This window comes from Aspergillus clavatus, genomic scaffold, assembly GCF_000002715.2.
Source record: "Aspergillus clavatus NRRL 1 1099423829799 genomic scaffold, whole genome shotgun sequence".
NCBI classification, from domain to species: Eukaryota; Fungi; Ascomycota; class Eurotiomycetes; order Eurotiales; family Aspergillaceae; genus Aspergillus; species Aspergillus clavatus.
The window spans coordinates 739,213-759,182 of NW_001517100.1; the positions used below are offsets into that span (position 1 = coordinate 739,213).

General features: G+C 50.4%; 11 protein-coding genes and 1 non-coding gene across 12 annotated transcripts, besides 5 other annotated features; 8 read left to right on the top strand and 4 right to left on the bottom strand.

Moving 5' to 3' along the window:
* Window positions 1-26: part of a microsatellite that runs on past the window's edge.
* Window positions 27-107: 81 nt separating this feature from the next.
* ACLA_067180 (uncharacterized protein) lies at window positions 108-758 on the bottom strand (the record flags this gene model as incomplete). Its single annotated transcript, XM_001272507.1, has 1 exon — window positions 108-758. The coding sequence occupies one exon, from the start codon at window positions 756-758 to the stop codon at window positions 108-110; it is 651 nt and encodes a 216-aa protein (XP_001272508.1).
* A 205-nt stretch (window positions 759-963) lies between these two features.
* Window positions 964-1,463, top strand: ACLA_067190 (uncharacterized protein; the record flags this gene model as incomplete). The annotated part of the gene is made up of 2 exons (XM_001272508.1): window positions 964-1,177; window positions 1,255-1,463. 2 exons carry the CDS (start codon window positions 964-966, stop codon window positions 1,461-1,463), a joined length of 423 nt encoding a protein of 140 aa, XP_001272509.1.
* A 334-nt stretch (window positions 1,464-1,797) lies between these two features.
* Window positions 1,798-2,360, bottom strand: ACLA_067200 (uncharacterized protein; the record flags this gene model as incomplete). Its single annotated transcript, XM_001272509.1, has 3 exons — window positions 1,798-2,004; window positions 2,056-2,179; window positions 2,239-2,360. 3 exons carry the CDS (start codon window positions 2,358-2,360, stop codon window positions 1,798-1,800), a joined length of 453 nt encoding a protein of 150 aa, XP_001272510.1.
* Window positions 2,361-2,830: 470 nt separating this feature from the next.
* Window positions 2,831-4,132, top strand: ACLA_067210 (uncharacterized protein; the record flags this gene model as incomplete). The annotated part of the gene is made up of 2 exons (XM_001272510.1): window positions 2,831-2,933; window positions 2,982-4,132. 2 exons carry the CDS (start codon window positions 2,831-2,833, stop codon window positions 4,130-4,132), a joined length of 1,254 nt encoding a protein of 417 aa, XP_001272511.1.
* Window positions 4,133-4,209: 77 nt separating this feature from the next.
* Window positions 4,210-4,268: a microsatellite.
* A 310-nt stretch (window positions 4,269-4,578) lies between these two features.
* On the top strand, window positions 4,579-5,359 carry ACLA_067220 (putative GPI anchored protein; the record flags this gene model as incomplete). Its single annotated transcript, XM_001272511.1, has 3 exons — window positions 4,579-4,704; window positions 4,759-4,895; window positions 4,948-5,359. The coding sequence occupies 3 exons, from the start codon at window positions 4,579-4,581 to the stop codon at window positions 5,357-5,359; spliced, it is 675 nt and encodes a 224-aa protein (XP_001272512.1).
* A 368-nt stretch (window positions 5,360-5,727) lies between these two features.
* ACLA_067230 lies at window positions 5,728-5,799 on the bottom strand. Its single transcript has one exon. It is a non-coding gene; the product is annotated as a tRNA-Arg (tRNA).
* Window positions 5,800-7,238: 1,439 nt separating this feature from the next.
* ACLA_067240 (fungal specific transcription factor domain-containing protein) lies at window positions 7,239-9,091 on the top strand (the record flags this gene model as incomplete). The annotated part of the gene is made up of 5 exons (XM_001272512.1): window positions 7,239-7,393; window positions 7,444-8,024; window positions 8,082-8,198; window positions 8,246-8,521; window positions 8,571-9,091. 5 exons carry the CDS (start codon window positions 7,239-7,241, stop codon window positions 9,089-9,091), a joined length of 1,650 nt encoding a protein of 549 aa, XP_001272513.1.
* A 564-nt stretch (window positions 9,092-9,655) lies between these two features.
* On the top strand, window positions 9,656-11,348 carry ACLA_067250 (putative MFS multidrug transporter; the record flags this gene model as incomplete). The annotated part of the gene is given in 5 exon segments (XM_001272513.1): window positions 9,656-9,685; window positions 9,696-10,247; window positions 10,302-10,641; window positions 10,694-10,741; window positions 10,789-11,348. The coding sequence occupies 5 exon segments, from the start codon at window positions 9,656-9,658 to the stop codon at window positions 11,346-11,348; spliced, it is 1,530 nt and encodes a 509-aa protein (XP_001272514.1).
* Window positions 11,349-11,541: 193 nt separating this feature from the next.
* ACLA_067260 (o-methyltransferase) lies at window positions 11,542-13,056 on the bottom strand (the record flags this gene model as incomplete). Its single annotated transcript, XM_001272514.1, has 5 exons — window positions 11,542-11,855; window positions 11,908-12,362; window positions 12,422-12,545; window positions 12,600-12,726; window positions 12,781-13,056. 5 exons carry the CDS (start codon window positions 13,054-13,056, stop codon window positions 11,542-11,544), a joined length of 1,296 nt encoding a protein of 431 aa, XP_001272515.1.
* Window positions 13,057-15,030: 1,974 nt separating this feature from the next.
* On the top strand, window positions 15,031-16,335 carry ACLA_067270 (uncharacterized protein; the record flags this gene model as incomplete). Its single annotated transcript, XM_001272515.1, has 4 exons — window positions 15,031-15,201; window positions 15,263-15,765; window positions 15,832-15,930; window positions 15,987-16,335. The coding sequence occupies 4 exons, from the start codon at window positions 15,031-15,033 to the stop codon at window positions 16,333-16,335; spliced, it is 1,122 nt and encodes a 373-aa protein (XP_001272516.1).
* Window positions 16,336-16,367: 32 nt separating this feature from the next.
* Window positions 16,368-16,407: a microsatellite.
* Window positions 16,369-16,407: a microsatellite.
* Window positions 16,369-16,411: a microsatellite.
* A 403-nt stretch (window positions 16,412-16,814) lies between these two features.
* Window positions 16,815-17,488, top strand: ACLA_067280 (GNAT family N-acetyltransferase; the record flags this gene model as incomplete). The annotated part of the gene is made up of 2 exons (XM_001272516.1): window positions 16,815-16,972; window positions 17,032-17,488. 2 exons carry the CDS (start codon window positions 16,815-16,817, stop codon window positions 17,486-17,488), a joined length of 615 nt encoding a protein of 204 aa, XP_001272517.1.
* Window positions 17,489-18,862: 1,374 nt separating this feature from the next.
* On the top strand, window positions 18,863-19,459 carry ACLA_067290 (uncharacterized protein; the record flags this gene model as incomplete). Its single annotated transcript, XM_001272517.1, has 1 exon — window positions 18,863-19,459. The coding sequence occupies one exon, from the start codon at window positions 18,863-18,865 to the stop codon at window positions 19,457-19,459; it is 597 nt and encodes a 198-aa protein (XP_001272518.1).
* Window positions 19,460-19,970: the final 511 nt, after the last annotated feature.

The window sequence follows — 19,970 nt, forward strand, 5'->3', positions numbered from 1 at the left end:
TCCTGATCGGCGTCCTGATCGGCGTCCAGAGAGAGTTTAGCGGGCTTGCAAGGAGAACAGAGAAAGAGAATCTGCTGGCATGTTCTATATAGCTAGTTGGTCATGATTTACATCCCTGAGATGAGGCTACTATCCATCCGACCTGCTATCGCCTCGACCTCTCGACCAGAAACCTGGTAGTAATTCCCCATGATCAATCCAACCTCCGAATTTGTCACAAAGCAGTCTGCCTGTATACCATCCCTCCTGTTTATCCCCTTCGAGTAGCTAGTGTCACTTAGGTGGGGGGCTTTCCCCTGCGCCAGTAATTCCAGCATCTCGCCGTATCTCCGGCCCTCCGCAGATTCGACACCTACTTCCATGGCTTGGTTAAGGTAATGAGTGGCCAGAAGCTGAGAGACAACCCGCAGCACAGCAGCCATCTCCCCCTCCGATCGATTTCCGCGATAGGTGTTGATGAGCCTTTCCCAGATTCGCGCAGCGCGTCCCGCATCATTTTCATAGATCTGGAGAAAGACACCCCTACAAAGTTCGAGATTGGCAGCCTGGACGGTTTGGCTTTTGGAGTAAGCCACAATTGCAACATCTGCATACGCAGTAATCACGTAGGCTGTGCTGGCAGTGTGATATGCCGCGGCTGAGAACCATTGAGTAAAGGAATCCGGTAAGTCGACATTGGTTATCAGGCACTCCGATAGACGTGTGCAGTTCGTCTCTGGGATCTCTTGCTCGCTCATCTCCTGCAGCATATCTGCCATAGGGGCTGATTATTTCTGAGTGACATGCTTGGGTTTCTATCTAGGTGCTGGCTGTGCGATGCTCACCTAAGGGACCATTCTGGCCAACCGGTTGAGTCACTTTCCGAATGTTCACGGACCGGGCATCACCCTTGACACAGCCTACTCCAGTGGCTTGGTAGGCCTAAACCTCGCCTGTCAGGCTCTGCGATCAGGCGCAATTGATATGGGGATTGTGGCTGCTGCCAATGTGTACATGAGTCTGGAACACCTGATCGATGCTGGCGGAGTTGGAGGAGCACACCCGCCTACGGCTCCATGCCATACTCTCGATGCCGCTGCTGACGGTTACGTCAAGGCTGAGGCGGTAAACACAGCCATCGTTAAGAGATTGTCGGATGCCATCCGTGATGCGGACCCTATTCGTGCTGTGGTTCTCGGTACGCCTTCGAGCCACAACGGAAGGACGATGGGCATTGCCAGCCCAACGCGGATGCTCAAACGATGGCCATTCGAGCGGCTTACGCGAACGCTGGTATCACGGACTTCAACAAGACTGCCTTCTTTGAGTTCCACGGCACAGCAACGCAAGCCGGTGACGCCGCAGAAAGTGAGGGAGTTGCATCGGTCTTCTCTGCGACCCGAGCTGCCGAAAGTCTGTTGAACATAGGATCTGTAAAGAGCAATGTCGGTCATTTGAGCATGAAATCTACCCAGATAAACTAACATAAGTGAGTGATGGCGCAAGCATGGTGGTTCTCAAAAGCGACCCTGCTTTTTTGTAGATACTTTTATTCGGATCTTGTTCATGCTACTATTGTACCTCATCGTACCTCAATACTACAACACTATTGGCAACGGAAAGGAGTCGCAAATATGGTGACCGGCTGGATTGCCATAAGATAGCCTCTAACAGTTAGAGTCTGGGGAGCGTTCTTAACTACTTGGTAGCTACAGCAGTGTCTGGCAGCAGCTCTTCAAGTCTTGAATATAACTCCATATATTTTGTTTCACTCCGCTGATCGATTAAGCACAAATACACCTCTATAAATTGAAACAACTACCCCATATTCATCATCCGACCAGCTTTGATCAGCCCCCAGATGGGAATTGAGACACTCCATGCCCATACACCCGTACGCAAGTAGCTCACGGCTTCCGACTTGGTCCCCATATACAATGCTGTGTATAGGAGACGCGCACCAACGTATTCCAAGGAGAGGGTGTTCAGTTCGTTCGAGGGGAGTTTGGCAAGATTTCCGGCGAGCTACTTGATTAGTGAGAGGTTGTCAAAATACCACTTAGCATGGAAACTCACCATAGCCGCAGCAAATATAGGTAATCCCTCCATGGCATTGAGGTGTGCACAATGAGCCTTGACGAGTTTCTGCCACACCTGTACGGGGATCTTTCCTTTCAAATTGGCCAGGTTCTCCCTTGGTCTGTCATAAATCAGCCCTTTTCGGTTCCGCATCTGAGGTTATGGTAGGGGGTGCCATACAGAACGTTGGTAACATGCTCTTTGGCGTTTGCCATCATTTTGGCATAGTAGTAGGCTTGGGGGAAAAGGCCAACGGCATATGCCGCAGCAATAGAATGAAGAGAGTAGTTGTTTCCGGACATGATCATTAACTTGATATGTTTTGTTCTTGCTTTTTGCAATATCGCAGAGAAGTAGAGGTCAAATGAGAGTACTCCATTATTGATCCCAGCAGTTGGACACGCTTTATATCCTCGACACCATCACCTCACCACGATTCAGCATAACGTTGGCTATTTTTGAATATCATCTTGCCCACTCCTGTCTCGATCTTCAATACGAGGTTCAATTAGATTTTCACCCAATCATTGACAGACTGTTTGAAGATGCTCGTGTTTGCGGACAACTGCCACGCACCTTTGTCTCTCCCTTTCACTGTGTTTTCCTGCCAAGGCCTCCTAGCGAGTGCGTGGATATAAGCATAACGTTATGGTCCCCGCCCCCTCTGATCTTGGGAGTCATCTCGCCAACATCTTCTCTCCTTCTCTTTCATCCATTTACTCGACTCATCTGGCTGCTCCTCTAAGCACTTACTTTAATTGGTCCATTGAAGATGCCGCCTAAGCGGAGTCGTGATGTCCCCGCCATTCCAGACATCACAGAGGACCCGGTGGAGCGAAAGCGGGTGTTGAGCATGCTAGCTCAAAGGCGTTATCGTGCGTGCCCTGTTTCAATCGCGGAGGGTTCTCTGCTAATTTCTACAGGGGAGCGAAAGAGAAAGCAATGGGACGCGTTACAGGCTCAAGTGGATAGGCGCAAGGACTCGAACAATGGCTATACTGAAACCAGGAATTCCTTGGCCACTCCAGAGGATGCTCATACGACACTAAACACTTCAGGCTCTTTGGCGACTGACTTCCCGGTTGCAATGGATCGTCTTCCTTTGGATTGCGGTGGCCTTGGAGATTACTGTCCTGATCTCATGGTCGAGACAGTCGGCCGGACGTCTCTAGAAATTCCCGTGGTAGCACCCAGCATGGACCTTCTTCCTGACTCCTTATCCCCCAGTCAGCTCTTGGCACTCTCTCAGTCTGGTCAATTCCCATCAGTCGCTACACAAGACATGTCTCTATTTGCTTTCCCTGCCTCACAGGGCCCGTTTTTGACATCCTCCCTGCCAGACCTGATACTTCCCTACCAACCGGAGGGAAACATCCCGCACATGTTGCAGCTGGCCAACGTGTCTGAGAATAACTCGAGTCTGTCAGAGCAGCTTCAAGAATACCAAACGTCGACCTTCTCCTTTCCAGACGACCATCACCTCGAGATTCCATCACTCAAGCTCCTCAATGCTGCGATGAAGGTTGCAGAGCGGTTGAACATGGCTGAAATGTTGTGGGATCTCTCCGCAGTGAGTCCATTCTACAGAGCTGCCACAGGCCCGCATTCAGTCTCCACACCCCCGTCTCTGGTGTCTAGTTCCTCCTCCCCATCTTCAATTACGTCCCACACAGATGATCATGGTGGAGACACAATCGAACTCCCCCGTCACCTCCAGCCGACCACTTCCCAGCGTTTCATTCCCCATCATCCCATCTTGGATCTCATTCCCTGGCCCAATACCCGGGACAAGCTCATCCAGGTATTCAATCTACCACCGGCGATGCGTCCAAAACCTGCCCAGGACCCCATCGGCCTTCTGCGACTCGTATATGATATGGAGGATGTTGGGGGAGAAGGGATCAGAGTCCAGGGAGGTGATGCGTTTACAGTAAACGCCTGGGAGATTGGACAAACAATATTCGAGCGGTGGTGGTGGGCTTTTGACCGGGACATTGTGGAACGAAGTGATTATGCAAGAAGTCTGAGGGGGGAGAAACCGTTGAGAATAGGGGAGTCAGAGCCTACAGTTTGATGGGATAATGTGGCCCTTATTATTATACCTCGATGGCCCTCCATTGCCACTTGTAATGGAGATGGATGCAAGATGCGTAACTGTATAACTGTATAACTGTATAACTGTATAACTGTATAACTGTATAACTGTATAACGTTATCATGACTAATCCCCCTATCCCATTCAGATTTCATCCAGCCGTAGACTGTAGTCTACTCCGTATACAGAAGTCTCACTTCTACAGAGTCCAATTAAGTTCACGCTCCGTTGCCTGTTTTCTCTAGAATACGTAAGCTTTTCTCCCCATTTCTTCACCCTCGTGTTGTGTACTGTGTTGCCCCTAAGCAGTATTTACACCCACTCTCTCTCTACGAAGCAGTTGCCAAGTATCTATCTAGTAACCGCATACTATAACTCACTCATCATTTGGCTTCGGGATCACATCCTCATTACGAATCTCTACAATGATTACTTCCCGGCTTCTCATGACCCTGGCTGCTGCCAGCATGGTCTCCGCTCAGGCCACTGTCACCTCCATGTTTATTTTCGGTGCTGATCCGCAATCTCTGGTCGCTTCCATCGCGGGCAATGTAAGTTGATTGTTTCCTAAATGATGTTGCAACTCCAAAGCCGACGGGTTCCAGGATGCCACCGCGACAACATACGTCGTCAACTGCCCTCCTGGCACCGATGGTAGTGACTGCGGGATGGGTCCCGGACTGACCCTCGTTGCCGGTCCGACGACCTCCGTGTTCATGATGGACGAGCCGACGGAGAATTTGTAGGTTTTGGGACTTAATCGCAGCCCGGTATATCAGTCTAACTTGCTACAGCCATTGGACTGTCACCTGCTCTGTCGGTGGAACGACCACTGCTGTCTGCACTGAAACGGCCAGCGGTACTGGGGCCAATTTCCCTGGTACCAGTGCTACGACTTATTCGGATGACTTGCCTCTGTTGAAGGTGACTATCACTGCTGGGTCTGTTACAGGTACGGTGGGATCTTCTGCATCGAGTTCTGCTACCGATACCGCTGCCATGGCCACAGCCACGGCTACAGCTACAGCCACGGCTACGGGCACCACTACAACTACAAACAAGCCCTCTTCTACAGAGTCTTCATCGAATACTTCGCATAGCTCGTCGGCTGTGAGTACGGGAGGAATGCCAAAGGTGACCGGCACTGCTGGAACTGGAGTTCTCTTGGGAGCTGCGGCGATGGCTCTGGGCATTGCTGCTCTGTGATATATTATTATTGCGGTTGCAGGTTTGTATAGAACTTGTGTTAATAGGTAGATGCTGTTGATTGCTTGTCCACTTGGTTGAAAAGCATGGTTGAACATGCTTATAAATCAGGCATTATTGATTGAGTAAAAGTCTGCAATGGCCGACTGAGAGAATCTGGATTGATGAAAATTTGAGCATGGTTGGTTGATCAGTGAGTACTGAGTAGTGTTATTATTGACACTTTGATTGAGAAAACAAAAAGTATCATAGAGGCAAGCGGAGGGACAAAGAAAGGAAACAAAAAAAAGGGGGGGGCGAAAAGGGCAGGACAAAAACAGCGGGAAAGAACTTGGGAGGAAGGAAAAATGACAAAAAAGAATTAGCGAAGCCCTACGTGGGGGTCGAACCCACAACCTTCAGATTAGAAGTCTGACGCGCTACCATTGCGCCAGCAGGGCTGCTGATATATTAGCGACAACCAACTTATTATCTATAAGCAACTATTATTTTTATTTCTTCCCATGTCCAGCGTATGCTTTTCCCTTGTCCTCATCCTTCACTGGTCGCAGGACTCGCATGCAACATTCTTTATAACTGCTTCTAGAGGTTTATTATGGGTTCTAGATGATCACAGAGTACTATATAATTGTGTTCTGTATCAGTCTTGCTCAGGAACGGGAGCATGAAGAGCATATGTCGAGTCCCCTTAGAGAAGGTATATATATATTCTGGGGTCGACGCCACCCCGTATACTCGTGCGTCTAAATTCGTCAATTACACGTGCTGACAATCAACGTATAGGATAGAGGCCGAGCTCATCATCCAAGCTATGCACCCCCCCGTATGCCTCCGGGATATGGCCATATAAATGCATGCTTCTCGCCCCCAAAATTTGAGATTACAATTGCTTATGATACAAGCTCACTGGCTGCTGAACGTCTGAATCTCAGCCCACCGAGGCCAAGTGGACATCGCCCCGTGAGTGCCTCCATACCTATCCGGCACATCGTGCAATTGATCGTCAGGGAGGGTTCGGAAGTTAATGCCCGCTTGTGAAATCAATCCGATTATGGCGCTACGTGGAACTTTGGAACGAAGTTGAATTCTCAGTCGGAGATGACACGATCACGTGACAAAACCATCCTCCGATCAAGTCGGTATTCTGTTCTGCTTTGCTTTCTCGGGTCTCTAAAAATGTGAATTGGCTTCTTGACGGTTCGGCCTTTCATCTCTAAATGATCGAAAACTGTAATCCAGGCTTTTCTGTCCTCCATCTCGGGAGTAGCATACCTTCCGAGCATCACATCGTGCGAGCCCACAGAGAGATTCGGCTGGCTTTTCCCCAGTAATGAACAAAACCACACCACACGGCCCAGAGAGCTTCAATCAGCAGTGCGATAAGGCATCGCAAGTTGAACTGATACAGTAATTCAAGCATCCGGATGACAGTATATCCTACAGTTCCTAGGACTTTATTCATACCACTGCATATATCGCCGAGTCGATCATCAGCTGGGAATCACTGTCGACTCCATCATGGAATCACCGCGGGCGACTCCCGCCCGACTCTTCAAGGCATGTCGCTGGTGTCGAAAGCAGAAAATGCGCTGTGATGCGCGCCATCGGATGCCCTGCTCCCGGTGCCAGAGTACGGGCCATGATTGCGTGGTGGACGCAATTGACACAGGCCGTCATGAGCGGAGAAAGCAGAACAGGAGCCAAACACGGTGAGAACCCAATGAAAGATGTGACCAAGCAAGAGAAAGTCTAAAGCCTGCCCAGATTTAATCCTCTATCGCCCTCTAACCGTAGTCTCTCGTCGGTGGGCAGTCATCCTCCGCGTGGATCAGCCAGCCAATCCAGCCTGGAGATCCAGCATTTCACGTCCCAGGATATGATGGCCCCCCAATCAGCGATGCACTCAATGTCGGTGAATCTAGGGGGATCCAACGAGCAGATCTTCATGGGTGAATCGGAGCATGACGATCCCACCCGAGATATCATCGCCAGGGGCATCATTACGGAAGAGCAAGCTCGAGGTATTTATGAACGGTATGGAGTACTCCGCATCGAAATCAGAATAGAACTAACCCATAGAACAGATTTATGAGTGGAAGCAAGAACTTCCTACCCCTGTTCGATCCGGTCCGAGACACATACGACTCAATTCGCTCACGATCACTGTTCTGTTTCACCGTCCTAATCTATCTCGCCAGCCGAGCTGTTCCAGATCTCCGCAGCAATAATCATCTGCAGCGGGTGCTACAAGATGAAGCACAGCGATTGGCCGAAGATAGTTTTTTCGAACGACCTACCAAGCTGGAAACCGTCCAGGGCATGATACTGTTGGCCGCCTATTCGGAAAAATCCTGGTTCTCGACAGCTCTCATTCTTCGCACAGCACTGGATTCGGGACTCGAAAAGTCGCTGGACACACTACTGGCCCAAACAACGCCACCGCGAAGTTACTTATCAGCTACGATTGAAGATCGGGAGTTGGTCTGGAAGACAAGGACGTGGCTGATCACATATACGACGGAGCTGGATATTGCGGCCGGTACAGGCAGGAAATCGCGTGTCAATCAGTTGAATATCAACACACTACGGAAGTTCCTGGACTACCCTCTGTCGATGCCTAGTGATATGAGGACCGTTTGTGTGATTGAGATACATCAACTCCGAGGTCAAGACTCCCCACTTATATATATGGATGCATACATGGCAGGCTAATATGTTGCAGCACAAGCACGACAAATCATTGATAGCACCACCGCCGCTCAGTTATTGTCAACGGAACTACCCGCCATCATGGGCCGCTTGCAAGAGTGGTGGGATACGTGGGACAGTATACATGACCGTATGCGCCCGAAAATCTTGTGAAATGACATTGTGCTGACCGAGTAGAAAACGGATTCCACGCTGGGGCTTTCCAACGGTCGAGCTTGAAGTACATGCTCAACTACGCCCGCGTCTTCGTTCTCTGTGCTTCCATTGCGCGGATCCAGAAAAGGCCATCGTCGGATGTTCTCCCGGGCCCAGAATCCGGTGCTGTGCTCGCACTGTGGAAGTCACTAGTCGAGGTCATAACAAATCAAATGACGTTGTTGGTCAACGAGGCTGCATACCGGTGCCAGCTCACCTGGTCTCCGACGTATCCGGCGCTCACTATTGCCTTTATTAGTAAGACTTTCTCGTGTATCTTTTGGTAGCTTGGTATTGACCGAGTCAGCGACATTTGCAGTTCGAGTGGCACGATGGCATCCCGCCTTGATAGATCAAAGCCTGGTCCTGCAACGAGCGCAGCAGATTTGCGAGATACTTAAGCAGCCGCCTTATCCAGACATACATCGCACCGTATCCATTTTTGCCAACTATGCCAGCGCACTTTTTGCGGATCGAAGTGCTGCCTCGAACACCAGCGCTACAGTCACTTCGAATGACGCGGATGCTCTATTGTACCCCACACAACCCACGAATGACTCGAGGCCTGAATTTGACCTAGTCACCATGCCGCATGACCAAGTCCCGGAGCAATCATCTCAGAGAAATGCACAGACCCATGGAGAATCCTTATCAGAGGAGACTCGACTTGCAGAACCCCGGTCTGATCCTCCACTCGCGCGACTACTGGGTGAAATGAACATACCTAATTGGACCCTGTCGACCTCCATCGCCGACTCCTTCGATCTCTTTGAGGAAGGACAATCGGATGTGTTTGATTTCCTGCCTGCAATGCCGTCAATGACCTAGCACGCTTTGACCAAGATGTTTCCGTAATGTGATAAGTCCTAGATTTTCATCGCAACCGCAATCAGGTAGTCTAGATCTGCTCGGTTGACCGTTGCACCGGCTGCACATGAAACCGCGCAGCAAACCCTGTATCAATCTTGGGTATCGATCCTGGGTAATTCCCCAATTTACTCCAGATTCTCCACTCAAACCTGCTTCCAACACTCGGCGCCGGCCGATGTGGACCGGATCCTGATCGGCGCCGTAGCAAATTTCTGCATCTCCGCCGGGGCCGGTCCGGCGCCGGACTTAGTGCTGGGAGCTTGGAGACCCATGGAAGACGGATATGCTTATGATTGGCGAAATCAGCTTGATATCTCGATTCAGTGGTGAAGAAATAGTTACGCATGCGTTGTCTCGACACATCGATTCATTTTGATGAGTCAATTGTTCTGGGGGACTTCCGGACCATGAATCAATCCCTTCCATTTAAGTGCAGCGGATGGCGTCAAGTCATGGACAGACCAGGACATCCCCGACATCAGAATCTTTCAGCTGGAATGTTCAGCCCGAAACGTATTCAACATGGCACAAGAGAAGGATAAAGCAAGTCCGGTTCAGACAGTGTATACCGCAACGGGTTGGTCATCCCGCAATCCACCCTCGAGCTATGCAGACACTGACGGCATCAGCTACACTCGGGCCTCTTCGAGGACACTCGTTATCGCAAAGCGAATTCATTTCTCCGAATCACTGGCCATTACACAAGAAACTGGTGATCGTCGTTGTCACCTTCCTCGCTGTGATCAACTCCGGCATCGGGACCTCGCTGCCGAGCAATGCTGTCCCTTATCTTATGCGCGACTTCCACGTGGAAGACGAGGCGCAAAGCAGCTTGCCGACGGCAATATTTCTGGTCGGTTACATCGTGGGGCCACTCGTGTTCAGTCCCTTGAGCGAGACAATAGGGCGCCGGCTGGTGCTCTTTCCGACTTTTACTGTGTTTCTACTGTCGACGGTGGGATGTGCCTTGAGTTCGAGCTGGGGGCTGTTCCTCTTCTTTCGCTTTCTTTGTGGAACCATGGGAGCTGCGCCTCAGACGGTCGTGGGGGGCATTTACGCCGATATGTTCTTTGATTTGAGAGAAAGAGGACGGGTGATGGCTTTCTACATGGCAGTATGTTACTTCTACAACCGATCGTTTGGTCACTGTACTGACCGATGGGCCTAGTCAGCAAGTTTCGGTCCAATTCTTGGTCCTATAATCTCCGGATTTGCATCGCCTGCGTATGGCTGGAGGTGGACATTTTGGATTGCTTCGATGGTGGCGGGTTTTGCCTGGCTTGGCCTTATTTTTGTGCCCGAGACCTTTGGCCCGGTGCTAGAGAGACGCAACTCGACCATGAAAGAAGGCGAGGTTGAAAAGAAGACAGTCAATGTTTTCCAAATCCTCCAGCGACCACTGGCAATGATGCTTTTTGAGCCCATCATTACTTTTACTTCGATATACATTGCGTTAGCATATGGTCTCGTCTTCTTCTACATTCAGGCGTATCCAATTATCTTCCAGGGTATGTTGCTCCCGTATCACAGGGCGAATTTCATGGATTCTGAACCAAGCAGGTGTTTACGGATTCGATATACAGATGACGTCTCTCGCGTTTCTCCCTGGTAAAGTCTACGCTTTCCTCGACCTTGACCAAAGCTAATGGCAGCAGTTGGAGTGGGTGCAGTATCCACTGGGCTCGTCGCTCTTTATTGGGATATGACCTACGATAAAGCCAAGAAACACAACAAGCCATGGCACTTCGGTGCGGAATTGCACCGGCTTCCCGTCTCCTGTCTGGGCGCCATCCTTCTCACGGCAAGTCTGTTCTGGCTCGCCTGGACGTCTCGCAAGGAAATTCACTGGGCGGTCCCCATCGCCTCCGGGCTGGTGTTCGGCTTCGGATACCAGGCTATTTTTGTGTCATTGCTGACCTACGTTACCGATGCCTACAAAATCTATTCTGCCAGTGCGTTGGCCAGCTCGGTGATAATGCGGAGCACATTGGGAGCGCTGCTACCACTGGCCGTGAAGCCAATGTACAACACTCTGGGTGTGAGCTGGGCGACATCAACGTTAGGGTTCTTGAGTCTGGCGTGTGTGCCTATTCCCTTTGTGCTGCTATACAAGGGGGCCTGGGTAAGAGGAAGAAGCAAGCTTTGTCAACAGCTGATGAAGCACGAATGGTCCGAGGAGCCGTCGGATATAGAGCAGACGAGGCCGCGAGTCTAGCTCATTTAGTGTGAAGCTTTACGATTGATGAAAATAGACTAGTAATACTACCCCATAGACATCAAAGAACTTCTTGAATGAGAGTGACATCTTCATTGGTACCGTCATGCAACCAGCTGGAAGCTCTCATTGAGCCATAACGACCACAGGTAAAATGGCTCAAAGGCCTAGACATTCCGTTTAAATAGATTGACTAAGCCAGCTCACACTCGATCAGGCTTTCCACACCCCTACGGGCCATCCAAATCTTGGTGATCTTCAGTCCAGCTGCGTTCACCAACCTGTGCCAGTTATTTTCCGTTCGCTCCTGCGAGGCAAAATTGGCCATCATGATCATATCCAAACTTGTCGTTTCCCAGTACGCGTTTGTGCTAGGAATCACGTTTTCATTGATTAGCACCTTGCTGTAACCTGGCTTCATGGCAGGAACGACATTGCGGAGGATCTTAAGGGCGTCTTCGTCCGCCCAGTCGTGCAGGACTGAGTGCATATAATATGCGCGAGCGCCTAGACTATATTAGCAAGATATCTATCCGTGAAAACGTCAGGTATGACGAACCCTTGACCGGTTGCTCAGTGAAGAAATCGTGCACTGTTGGCTCAATTGTCGAATGAAGCTGGAGAGTCTTGGTCTGGCTGATCACGTCCGGCAGATCCTGGATGATCAATCGACCCGGGAGATCGGGCCACTTGCGACGGAGCTCGCTCAGATCGTGACCCAATGAGCCTCCCATATCCACAATCAATACATCATTGTCGGCAACACCTTCAGCGAGCGAGGGGACCGGGTAGAAGCCAAAGTCCATCCAGCTGGGCCGGCCCTGGTGGTAGACGGACATGTGGTTATTAAAGTTGACGGCATGCTTTGGGTTCTCCTTGAGAAAGTCGAAAAAGTGAAGACTGGTCTGGAATCCTTCTTGGAAGCCGCAGTTTCTTCCATCGCGGGGGTTCTGGTATTTGGTCTTCTGAAGGTGGGCCGGGAAAGCAAGAATGCCTTTGGTGATACAGCCTGTCCTGTTGGAGGGTTAGGAGGTATAATATTCTTGGATCTTCTCAAGGATTCATCTACTGACATGCAAGGGAACGCGCCGCTGTACCGGGAGGAGCTCAAGGCGGTTGAAAAGCCAGTTCGGCGATATTCGTCCGGTCCGGTTTCCTTGACGACGCCCATTGAGCTGAGATGCTTCAAGACACGAGCTGGTCTCATGAGCAAAGGCAATACCAGTTATCTTGTGGTTTTATGAAACTCACCCAGCATGACCGGATCGGCACCGACTGTCTTGGCCAGATCGGCAGCATTCTTGGGCTTATCATCCTCCGATAGCACGGTAAACAGTCCTAGGTCGACAGCGGTTTCGATGGCGGCATAAATGGTGCTCTATAAGAACAGTCCTTTAGCTGGGTTAAGCGTACTTGGATTGAGCAGACTAACCTGGGACCAGCAATAACGGATAGTGGCCTCCCGAGGCGTCTCTAGGGCATAGACCAAGGAGCGTGCAGTATCCAATAAATCTGTTCGAACCTGCTCACTCTGAGCAATATTGAAGGACTTGCCATACGACACAACCTTTTCTAATAAGGCAGGAACTTCGTGAGCCGCGTTAGGAGAGATGGCGATCTGATCATCGACAAAAGCCTCCTTTTGTACGCCATTGGATGTGCCATTGGTAAGATTCTCGGCATGCGAAGCCCCGTTCATGTGAGGCATGGTGCGGAAAATTGATGTGTCACTTGCAGAAAAAATAAAGCAATATGAGAAGTGATAGATGGTAGCAACAACGATGCAAAGATTCGAGTTTGAGAAAGATGCACGGGCAGGGCCCCTGATATATGGCCCCTGATTGGGGAATACCCTGAACCTTGGCCTTTGGACCTCATTGGTTTTATTTCTTGGTGAAGAATGGGTCAAAGACTGCGTTTGACTGGTAGGCTGGTAGGGAGAAACTTCAGTCCAGTTGGGGCATTGTATGACTCCATGACAGAGGCATTTAAGTAGCGACAGCAGCGTTAGGATGATTTACCGCTTGGGTATTGCGTCCAACCCGACCCTGCCGTCCAGATTCGTGGAGCAATTCAAACCAAGAGCGTGGCGGGAGGACACCGAGTCTGGTTCTTCTGATACTAGGCGAACGTGAAACCTATAGACAGGAGCACAAGGTGGCAAGCAGAAGCTGTCAAATCCTGGGACACGGTTATTACTACTCCGTATTAGTCAATTAGTTACAGGGGTTGTTCATGCTGGCTGTGATGGGCTGATGGCAGAAGGACTGCATGTTACCCGACTAGGAAATGCAGTACCTATTAGTAGCAATGCCTGGGCCCGAATAAAGACAAGGATGATCATGTCATTTCCTTTGTTAGGATCCTCTAGTTAAATTTTCTGCACAATGGGCGCGGAAATAAGAGACAAAGAAGTCCTTGTTCTGCTGCCACGGCCATGCACTTGTCCAACCCTAAAACGCATCGGCGCTCACGAACCAGCTTCGTGAATCATGGCTCCGTGAGACAGGAAAAGGGACAGTTATCTTCCCGGAAACAGTTCAGAGTTCAGACTTCAGAGTCATAAAGTCCTCCATCCTAATCGAGGGTCCGGGAGCTTTACGGCCCCACAAGCCGCCTGTCATTTCCGGCAGTGCCTACAGCCTCCGTCTCTCACTGGTGGTGAGGTTACGAGTGCAGTTAAGTTGGAATCACTAGTGTCCGTACTTCATTTATTTTAGGTTTAGTGTATAGGATCTAGCATGGGATAGTCAACGTCAGTGCAATTATACTCCGTAGAAAAATATATACTCCATATAGGTAAGATCACCATGACCACTACCATTTCCATGCCTCTGAAGTCACGGCTCTAATCAGCTAACTGAGTTTATTATCTCCTCCAATAAGCTGAAAGCATATTTCAAAAATAGGTCCTTTTTGATTACTAGGGGGCGCCACGGGCTTAGGAATACGGAGCATATCACTTTCATCCAGTCTTACAGACTTACAGTGCAGTGAAAAAAGTGTCCAGAAAACCTCAAATGCTCTCTGGCCTCTGGGTCAATGTCCCGTCCAGTCTTTGACCCATTCCCTGAGCCAAAACCCACCCGCCATCCGGGCCCCGTGAAGTTGGCCGGCGGATTGATCAACTGTTCGCCTGCCTGAACGGGGTTTGTGTGAAACGAACCAACTAGTAGTACTGCTTTCGGTGCGATATACCGCCCATCCTACACTCCACAATGCTCCCACCCTAGTTGTATCGAGGATTCCGTAGTCCGTACTCTGTACAAGGCGGTCTCATCCTTTGACGCGAGAAGCAACCAGGTGGATCTTGCTAGCTTGATCCTGGTGCTTAGCCTGTGGAGCTTCTGTTGCGAGCATTTCTGTTCCGGATGAGGAGTCGACAACGCCATGTGTGTCATCTTCCATGCCCCCAAACTGCAGGCTGCAAAGCAAACCTGGGAGAGTAGCAGTGCGGAGATATGTACTGCTTGCATGCCAGGATAATAGTTGCCCAATCCTACGGCACGAAGAATTTTAAAGTTTTGAAGAATTTCTCATCCATGTCCGGGATATGTTGTTTCTGCATCCTCCAAATGGTTTCTGCTGTTTCGTCTCCCTGATGCCTTGCTTATTCTGACCTGCTTGTTACTTCCGGTGTCAGCTCAAGAAGTGATCGGTCTCTCTTTCAACAAGTCATACCATGGAGGCTCCAAGGAATGGAAGTCCCAGTGATGACAAGGGACCACGAATCCTTGCAGTCTTGTGGTCGTTAACCGCGCTGACCACCATCATTGTCGTGGCGCGCATGTACATTCGAGCTCGAATCATCCGTGATATCGGCGCTGATGATTACCTGATTGCCGTCTCCCTGGTGCGTGTATATGCTGTGACTGGATGTGTATATACTCCATACCCCTGGCTGACTTTGATAGTTCATGGGCCTCGTGTATTGTGCAATCACCACGGCCAATGTCCTGATCGGTTACGGGAAACATGCTTATGTTTTGAATAACGCCACTGTCGAACTGGCCAGTCTGCTCAATACGATCAGCTTCCTGTTCGGCATCCTCTCCTTTGCTATTCCGAAGATCGCAGTGGCGGCCATGTTGACTCGAATTCTTAACCCAGGGACGATGCAGCGGGTTGTTTTATGGACTCTAGTCAGTATAGCCTCGGCAGTCTCCGGCATTTGCATCATTCTCCTCTTTACGATGTGTGACCCCCCAAAGGCGCTTTGGAGAACCCACCTGATCCTGGAGGGCAAAGCGACCTGTCGGGACGTCTGGGTGCTCATCAACTATGCGATCTTTACGGGAGCCATATCCGCCTGCGCCGATCTCTACCTGGCCATCTACCCCTCGACGGTGCTAATGAAACTGAAAATGTCTCTACGCAAGCGGCTTGCCTTGTGTGCAGCTTTGGGTCTCGGAGCCGTGTAAGCTGGTCTACTGGTCTTCGTTCCAATCTTGATTCTAAGATATGCAACTGATGGTGGCGCCAGTGCCTCTGCCATGGCCATAGTCAAGTGCACACAGCTGCATGGGTTGGCTGATAAGACTGACTACACCTACGGCACAGCGGACTTGGTTATCTGGACAAAGTGAGTGAAGTTCCCGTATCACTGCTGGGTGGCAGCCAAGGAACTGACGTGGACAGTATCGAGTCCGACGTCGTGATCATAGGTTCCTGCATCCCGACTTTACAGCCCCTCCTCGAAATGATCCTCGGAAAACGCAGCTTGAATTCCTACAGCAACAGTCGCAACCGCTACAAAGGAAGCAACCCCTTCCAGGATTCCCCCTACGAGCCGAGTAAGCCCTCGCGCAACACCCGCAAGTCCGAGCTGGCCATCACCAATGTCGAGAGCCAGGAAAGCATTCTGCCGGCCGACGAGTACAACCAAAAGGACACGCATCCGATGGGACACATCCGGCGAACAGACAATGTGACGGTGGAATACGAGAGTCGCGATGGGCGTATTCCCGAAGGGCGACCTTCGTGGTGAAATACTGGTTTATCTATAGAGGACCTGGGTGGAATATATATAATATATATAATATATATAATATATATATATACATTTCATTCCTTTATCTCAAATATGTAATACATATGGAATGTTTCTGCGATCAGGATTTGGAGATCTCCTTACCTCCTAAGGATATATCGACTTCTGATCGACAGGTCTGCTCGAATCTGCCGCAATTTAGCATCCCACGCTTGCAAGACTCATCATGACAAAACATGAGTTGTCTTACCTGGAGGGTGGACCATGGTTGCGTTAACAAGGCGCAATTCCTCTCGAAGTCCCATTTTGGAGCACAGGCAAGATCGGTTTCCCGTCGGAAGAAGAGCCCGAGTGGAGCGATCGCAATGACTCATATTGAATCAGCATCCGGATATAATAACAACAAAGATTCACACAAGCCCAAACTGTGCAATCTGACGGGTTGCCAGGTCATCAATAATAGCTGCTTATTCATTATGTCGTATCCTGACCAAGCCATCTCGGTGATCATTCCCCAACACATCGAAGTTATCCAGACCCCGCGCCTTCTATTACGTCCCATGCGCATTGGCAACGACGAAGATGCCGCGGGAGTATTCAGTTTCCGAAGTCGTCAGGATGTAGTCGACTGGCTGTGAGAAACTGTCTTCCGTATAGGACGCACTTGGTCTTGGAATACTGACTTAGCCACAGATGGCCCCGAGTGACGGACGCTAATGTCGAAGCAACCAAAGCCTGGATGACTGGGAAGATCTTCAACGTCCCAGACGCATCTGGCGCCGTTGGACGCACATTCTTCTTTGTGATCATTCCCAAGGAAAATCCTCAGTGCATCGTCGGAGCGGTTGGAGTCAACTCGCTAGCGCCTGCACCCTCGGTGGGATATGCGATCCATCCCTCATTCTGGGGTAAAGGGTACGCGACAGAGGCCGTCAAGGGCGTGATTGACGCATGGTGGAAGCTACCTCGGGCAGAAGGGATGGGACAGGGTGAGAAACTGTTCGCAGCAGTGAACCACGCCAACAAAGGCAGCGTCAAGGTCCTGGAGCGAAATGGATTCCTGATATACGAGAATGTCGAATTGTTTGAGAACATGGTGGCCTTTATGCATCTCGAGAATCCAAACTTTGGAGGTCAAGAGAAGATATAGGAAGGGAGAGACTATCGCCTTACATCGGCATCGTGTTCATCACTTCGTCGTCCTGTTAGAGCAAGGCCATTGTCTTTTTGGAATCGGCTGTCTTTGCTGCCGGCAGCTACATACTCCGATCTCCAAATGATTACTTATTGATCGACTACTCGGGTCGGCCACAGAACGATCTGCCTGACGCCTTAGGAAACAAAAGGCCCGACAACGATCTGATGCAGCGAAAAGAGGCCGTGGAGTGATGATCTTTGCAGCTCATGAAGTCCGATCTCACCTCAACTCCAATAAAGCTCGCACGGGTCATCCACCATGCTTGGTGCATATTGATGACGCCTCATGGAAATGTGAGATCTGTCAGACGTATGGTCCATGCATATGATGAGGGTTGGGGTTGGGAATTGGGATGCCGGGAGAATGGGACCGGGTGTTGCTTGTCCAAAGATCAAGCGTTGTTATTATTCTTTTACTTCCCGTTTTCTCAGCTAGCTATCCCGAGTAATCGGTCTGCTCATTGTTGTGGTTGGCCTTTGCTCTTCTACTCCGTACTCTTAAGAGATCGCACCCATCTTAGTTCTCTCAGCGAGACTCAGCTCATGAACGCATACACCGCTTATTCTTCACTTCACAGACTGGCAAGCTCGTAACTGCATGGCTCAAGCCAAGCTGGCTTCGTTTTTCACTCGCTTTGATTGGTGTATCGACTGGCTTTTATACGAGGCCATCCGAAGTCCCGGCGAATCCCAGATCAACAAGCGAGACTGGCAATAAACTGCGGCTTTTCTCCCAAAAGCCATGATTGATCAAATGGACAGAGCAATGACGGGTCCCCCACATTTCCCCTCCATATTGAAAGTTTGGAGCAGCAATGACTGTTTTTTTTATAGTAACAGCATGAGCCCCGCAGATTCCTGCCAAGTCTCCTGGGTAAGACATGGCATCTGACAGCACATATCAGGCAACCCTCTGGCAGTTTGTTGGCCAAATCAACTGAGACAAGTCGAACTCTGCGATACGACTCGGCCACTCCGGCAATACTGACCGTTCCCTTGGGAAGGTAGTGTGTGAATCATAGATTCTAGCCTCGATCTCGATTACTTCCCCCAAGTTCCTTCAGCCTCCCCATGTGTGCTGTTTTACGCCACAATCCATCGCCTCTCGGTTGAAGACCCCAGATGCGCTCTCTGTTGGACGCCTCGTGCCAACTCGTCGGTGGGATGATGCCTCATGACTTTGAGTCGGACTGGGGTCCAGAATCAACGCGCAGGATTATAAATACCTGCCAGCATCTGGCCAAACTCCAGCCGATGATCTTTTCGACAAGCACCGTGCGCAGTATCCAAACCAAGCTTTTACTCTTTTCCAACCATCTGTTGCGCGATGTTCAAATCCATTGCTCTTTTCGGCCTGCTCCTTGCTGGGGCAAGTGCCGTCCCCACCCCGACTGAAGACCTCGTTCCTCGGGCCTGTTCCACCTTGGGACCCTCGACTATTGACGTCTTGCGGGTATCGACCCCCGACAACGCGTCCCCCGGCCTGCAGTTTACCCTCAGCCGCGCTGGATCTCCGGTCTACAACACACAGGTCGCCGCCCTGACGTTCGAGTACATCCCCACGGGAGCTACGGGATGCATGCTCGAGATCGACATCCCGCCGCTCGCTCAGGTCAACCAGATCGCCCAGGGCGCAACCCAGGTGGATATCTGGACGACTGACCCGTGGAACTGGAACAACCTTCCCACCTGGAACCACCCACCAACCAAGCGCTCGATGGTGGGCACGTACATCTTCCCGACGCAGCAGACGACGACAACCTCCAAGACCATTGTGATGTCCAACACTTGTGATAACATTATGAGTTTCCAGGTGGAGTTGAGCGGATGGCAGAACCAGGAAGGCAGTGTGAACTTCTTCAACACTTTGGGCGGGAAGGTGGGACTGGTGCCGATTGGGTTCCGGATGATTTACAACTGTTGATCGAGAGGATATGGCTGAGGGATCTGTGTGGTTATTAATGGATTTAGGGTATAGCTGGAATGATCTACAGCGAAAGTGGAAAATATGAACTGCTTTGGAATTTCCGTTCTGCCCAAGAGTGTTTGTTTATGTAGCAGAGGATAAGGAAAGATAAAAAAACAAAAGAACAAAAAGCAAGTGACCAGTGCCGGGCTCGATCCGGCGACCTTATCGGTGTTAACGATACGTGATAATTAGGGGGTATCGATGTGCTCTTTTGTCCCGATCCCGTGGCATTATCCCCTGTTACCCTGTTACTGTGATGTTTCCATCGTGGTATCGGCGCGCCTGCGTCCTCTGTATCCCAGTCTACTAGAGCATGCCGGCGGCTCCATCATGAGCCTACTGTGTACTACGAGGTTTGCGGGATGGAGGACATAAAGGCGGGCCTTGCAGCCTGCTCGTCGGCTTCACCCTTCGATCACAGTCTTCGCTCATAGTTAGTGCAGCGGACCTTGATCTTCTATGGCAC